This window comes from Myotis davidii, unplaced genomic scaffold, assembly GCF_000327345.1.
Source record: "Myotis davidii unplaced genomic scaffold, ASM32734v1 scaffold88, whole genome shotgun sequence".
NCBI classification, from domain to species: domain Eukaryota; kingdom Metazoa; phylum Chordata; class Mammalia; order Chiroptera; family Vespertilionidae; genus Myotis; species Myotis davidii.
Genome location: NW_006300377.1, coordinates 5,155,714 through 5,161,383, shown reverse-complemented (window position 1 = coordinate 5,161,383; position 5,670 = coordinate 5,155,714). Strand labels below are relative to the sequence as shown.

General features: G+C 54.2%; 1 protein-coding gene across 1 annotated transcript in view; it reads right to left on the bottom strand.

The window, feature by feature from the left end:
- Nucleotides 1-5,429, bottom strand: part of TRIM62 (tripartite motif containing 62) — a 26,795-nt gene extending 21,366 nt beyond the window's left edge. The window contains exon 1 of the mRNA XM_006777352.2: nucleotides 4,777-5,429. Coding sequence (XP_006777415.1) covers nucleotides 4,777-5,184 — 408 coding nt within the window. The 5' untranslated portion in view covers nucleotides 5,185-5,429. The remainder of the gene's footprint in view (nucleotides 1-4,776) is intronic.
- Nucleotides 5,430-5,670: the final 241 nt, after the last annotated feature.

Below are 5,670 nucleotides of genomic sequence, written 5' to 3'. Positions count from 1 at the left end.
GTGCGGCTGCCTGGGCATCTCTGGATCGCCACAGTTTTTCAAGGCTCCCATCCAAGGCTGATCCACCGTTGTCTCCCTTGGTATGAAGGAGGCCTTGGGAAAGGCGCCAATGGTCACATGAGGCCTGGAGCGGGTGTCTGAGACTGAATCAGATCCCTTCTTAGGTTAGGAAGCTGAGATGGCCAGAGAGCCGCATACCATGCCTGACCTAGATGCCATCCAGCCACCTGCCCTCGGTGCATCAGCTGGTGCAGGTGGCCTGTGTCCTGAGCCTGACCCTGGGCTGAGTACTTGTTATACAAAGATAGGCAGGATCGGGGTGGGGAGGCGGATAGACAGCTACCCGCCTCTCAGAAGCAGCTCGGTGGAGGCTATGAGCGGCCCCGTCAGACTGGCTTCAAATCCTGCCCCTGCTGTTTACTTGCTGGCTGACTGAACAAGTCACTGCATTCCTGAGTCTCTGTTTCCTTATCTTTAAAAGGAACAAATTACAGAACCCACTGGACAGGGTGTTATGAAGATTAAATGAGGTAATACCAGAAAAGCGCTTAGCACAGCCCCAGGCGTTAAGCTAGAGCTCAGGAAATAATAGCGGAGAAGTCCCAAACCCTGCTGAGATGGGCTCCTCCCTCCCCTTTGCACCATGATCTAGTGCTCAGCTGTGAAAAAAAAAAGCGGGGGGGCGGGAGATGTACACACACACACTCACGTGCTTAACAGGTTTCTCTGTGGGGTGGGACTACTGGGAGACTTTAACTTTTACATTATATAGCTCTGTTTATTATGCTAATTCTATAAGTGTGCTACTCTGTGCCAGGCACGGTATCAGGCACTTTTGACACAGCACCTTTCACCCATGTCATAGATGAGCAGGCCACGTGACCTGACCAAGGACACACAGCTTCTCAATGACGATGCCAGGATCTGAGCCCAGCAGTGGAACCTGGAGAGTCAAAGCAATTCCGCTCAGCAGGTCAGGGAAAGCTTCGCGGGGCAGGTGACATTTGAGCTGAGCCTGGAGAGCTGAGTAGGACTTCTTCAGGCCTGGGTTCTCAACCAGGGCTGATTTTGACCCCAGGGGACATGGGATAAAGTAGGGAGACATTTTTGGTTGTCACAACTTTGGGGGAAGAGCGCTCCTAGCATCTAGAGCAGCGGTTCTCAACCTGTGGGTCGCAACCCTTTTGGGGGTCAAACGACCCTTTCACAGGGGTCGCCTAAGACCATCGGAAAACACATATATAATTACATATTGTTTTTGTGGCTAATCACTATGCTTTAATTATGTTCAATTTGTAACAATGGAATTGGGGGTCACCACACCATGAGGAGCTGTATTAAAGGGTCGCGGCATTAGGAGGGTTGAGAACCACGGATCTAGAGAGAGGCCGGGGATGCTGCGACACATATAATGCACAGGATTGCCTTGTATCAACATGAGGAGCTGTATCAAAGGGTCGCGGCACAGGATTGCCTTGTGCAACAAAGACTTACCTGGCCCTAAATATCAATAGTGCGGAGTATGATCTAATATCCTAGCGCTGCTATTATTTATTAAGTGCTTATGATGTGCCAAGTGCAGTATTGAGTTCTTGCAATGTCATCACATTTAATCCAACCCCATTCCTCCACGCTGTCAATGAGGAATGTGAGGCACAGAGATGACGCGTAACTTTCTTAAGGTCACACAACCCGAAAATGGTAAGCGCTGGGTTAGAGCTGCCTGAATACAAAGCCAGGCCTCTTAACCTTTCTACTCTGCTGCCTCCAGGGTGTATAATAAACGTAAAAGCTTCAGACCAACTGCTAGGCGGGGTGTGGGGGTCTCCAGCTGAGCCTACGCCCAGCCTCCTCTGGCCTTGAGGCCTTGGGCAAGACGCCTCCCCTCCTGCCATTCCCCATCTGTCAAGTGAAGGTTGCACCAGCCAATCTCCAAGGCCCTGCCAGTGCTAAGTCTGTTATCTTCAGGAGAGGGGCCCAATCCCAGGCTCCGGAAGCCTGCAGCCGGGAAAGGAGGGGTGTGGGGGACAGCTCAGCCTCAGACCCAGGGCATAAAGAGCTCATAAGGAGAGAGATGCAGGTAGGGGTTGGAGTGGCTTGAACCTTACCCAGGAGCTTACCTTTCTAATGGGGAGGCATGTTTCTCTGCCACCTTCTTGCCAAGCCCAACTAGGCACCAAAGCCAGGCCTCCCGGGGCAAGAGAGGCAGGGCTGGGCATTTCCCCAGCTGGACATACGAGTTCTCACAGGTAGAAGGAGAAGGAATGGGAGTGTGTACTGACCAAGCCCCACCACGTGCCAGGCATCTCTAGCAGGTTCATCACAGGTCAGCCTCATTCAAATCCTAGTAGGAAAGACACATCCTGACCCCAGTTAACAGATGGGAGCAGCAAGGCTTACATGCAGCGACTTGGCTGAGTTACACAGATAGCGCTGAAGGAAGGTTTGGGATGCAAGTGCTGTCGCAGGGCGGTACACTAGAAGGTAAGTGAGTGGCAGTCCTGTTTGTCTTGTTACCCAAGAATGAAAAGTGTTTCAATAACATTTGGAGAAAATATATATTCAATTTCTCCTATATTCCCCAGGACACAGAATGGACCACAAAAAACCCAAACACAGTAATTCTGATTTTTCTGGTTTACTGAAAAAGGAACTATAGTTCAGTGGGCAGAGGCCTTCCCGGCTAGAAAGTCAGTCAGGAAGAGGAGGGAGGAGGGTCAGCGGAGGGATCTGGCCCGGGTCCGGCTGTGCTTTCTAGCCGGGATCGATCTCCCCTTGTCTGGCAGTGTTTTTGGGTAAGTCACATCCCCTGTCCGGACCTCAGTCTCCACACTTATGTAATAAAGAGGTTGGACAGATGGTTTCAGACAAAATCCCTTCAAACTCCTACAACCTGCACCGAGTCCTGTCAGAGATTCTTTCCTCTTCCCAGACGAGATGGGGTCACCAGTGCTTGGGACAAGGAACTCTGGAGGTCAAGGGCCAGTACTAGCCTGTGCAAGCTCCCAGAGCCCCTGACCCTTGCTCTCCATCCTCAAAGAGCCAGACTGGAAGGAAGTCAGTCATGGTTTTGGGATGAAAGGGACGGGGAATGGAGAATGGGGAACATAGGCCATTTCTTCTGGGACCAACGCACATCTCCATGAGCATCTGCAAGTACAGGCTGACTTGTAGGGACTCATGTACACGGATTGGAGGAACTTCCTAAAATATGGGACAAAGTTGTTCTTTATCTCCTGCATAAGCCTCTTGAAGGCCAGAGAGCTCACTCCCCCAAGTTGGCCCACTGCATTTTCATAAAATGTTTGAGTTGAAACTCTTCTGCTTCCAAAGGCTCCAGAGTCTGGGCCAGTTCTGGTCAAGGTTGGTCATTCATTCATTCATTCATTCAACCTTTACTGATATGTACTGTCGGCCAGGCTCTGTGCCAGGCTTTGGGGCCACAGATATGATGAATAAGAGACTGTCCCTGCCCTTGGGGAACTGTGTGCTAGATAGTACGCCAAGGCCAGAGGTGTGAGGCTGCTGGATTTAAATGGTTTAGCTTGAGAAAGAGATTCCAGGCTTCAATACACTTGGAGCCTTTTTATTAAATACACTAAAATGAGTTTCTTTGCTATTGCCCAACCCTTTAATATGCAAATGTACACCAAGACTCCTCTAAGGGGTGTATAGAGAATATACTATATTTCCCAAATAGAGATAATCTGGAACACTTTTTAAAACATCATCGTTATTAACAGAGAACATCAGGGGGAAATGCTGCTCTAATGCTGGTTTTTTCCTCTTTTGCGGGGGGGGGGGCAGTGGAACTTGGGGAAGGCTTACAAAGAGAGAATGTTTGAGCAGGGCCTTGAGAACTGAGTAGGAGTTGGCTAGTGAAGACGGGAAGGTTTAAGGGAGACCATTTACAGTCTTAGGCAGACCACGCTCAGGTTACCAAGCATGTGCTGTTTCATTTAGTCCCCAAAGGTCCTGATGTGGGTGACAGAGCCAAGGAGGTCATCAAAAGCCCCTGGAGGCTCCTACAGGTCCACACCCTGCCTTCTCAAATCTCACCTACCTCAGGGCCTCACTCTCCGAGTCTTGAGCCTTCCCTCGAGTCCTGCCCTCACTCTCAACCAGAGTGAGGCTCTACTCTGGTTTAAACCCCAAATGGTTCTTACAGTATCTCAGCTGGATCCCAGCCTTAACCCCTTACACACCTCAGCCTAGCCCTTGGCACCCAAACCCACCCTCAGCAGTTTGCGGACCCTAACTTACACCCTCTCTCGGATTTAATCCCTACCTGCCCAGTCCAGGTTTAATCCCTACCTGCCCAGTCCAGGTACTGCCCCATCGTCCTGATACACACATGATGGGCCCCACACCTGCTGCTCAGCTACTCCATATAGTCTTGACCCATCCTTGGAGACGGTTCCCCCCCCTGTCTAGCCCTGACTGTATCCCCATTCCAATCTGTGTCCGTCCCCAACTCTGTCCTGAGCCATTCTATGTGGGCCCATCTCCAGCTCCATGACAACTGACAGTGGCCCTAACCTAACCCAGCTCTGATTCAGCCCATCCCCATTTGTCCCTCCCTGACTCCACTGGTGCCCTCTCCGCAACCCTGGACTTACCCAACTTCAATCTATCTCAGATCCCGCCCCTCACCGCAGCCCCGCCCCGGCCCCGCCCCCACACTAATTCTGATAGGGCCATGACCCTACGGTCCAGCCCTGGCCCTGCCTCCGGGCCCGCCCAGTCCCCCCGCCCGAGGCCCGCCGGGCTGCTCACCTGCAACTCCTCGAAGGCATCGTCGATGCCGGTGACCTGGTGCTGCTCGTGCAGCGCGGGCTCGTCGCAGAAGAAGCACAGCAGCGTGCGGTCCGTGAGGCAGAAGAGCTTGACCTTGTCGTGCGCCTGGCAGGGGCGCGCGGCGCGGCGCGCATTGAGGATGGCGTCCAGCGGGAAGGCGCTGTAGCGCTCCACGATGTTGGCCAGCTTGAGGCTGGGCGCGAACGCGGGCTCGGCGAACGTCCGCCGGCACTCGGGGCAGTCGCGGGCGCCCTGCGCCTCCTGCCTCACCCAGTGCTCGGTGATGCAGCGGCGGCAGAAGTAGTGCTCGCAGCCCAGGCTCACCGGGTCCTGGTAGATGCTCAGACAGATGGAGCAGAGCAGCTCGTCCTTGAGGCTGCACGCCATGGCGCCAGGGGCGGCGGAGACGGGGGCCGAGCTGCAGGGGGCTGCTGAGAGAGCGCGGCGTTGAGGGGGGCAGCACCGAAGGATGGGTGCGGGGAGCGGGCCGGGAGAGGAAGGAGTAGGCGCTACGGTCCAGGAGACAGTGCGAGGGAAGGGGTGCGGAGCAGAGACAACCCGAGATGCAGTTTAGGAAGGTGGTCTCGAGGCAGTGGGTGACCTGGAGCGATGGGTGCTGGAGGGATGGGCGTCTGAGGGAAGGGACTCCTGGCCAGAAGGTTCTAGGGGGAGGGGCAGTCCGAAGGAATGGGCGCTGGGAGAAGGGCACCCGGGAGGGGGGCGGAGGCCTTGGGGGGCTGAAATCCCGGGATGGGTGCGATGGGGGAGGGGGAGAAGCTGGGGATAGGGAAATCTGGGGGAGGGAAAAGCCAAACGGAGCCGCACCACGGCTGTGCCTGGCGGAGGAAAGGAGGGGTGCGAGCACGTTCATCA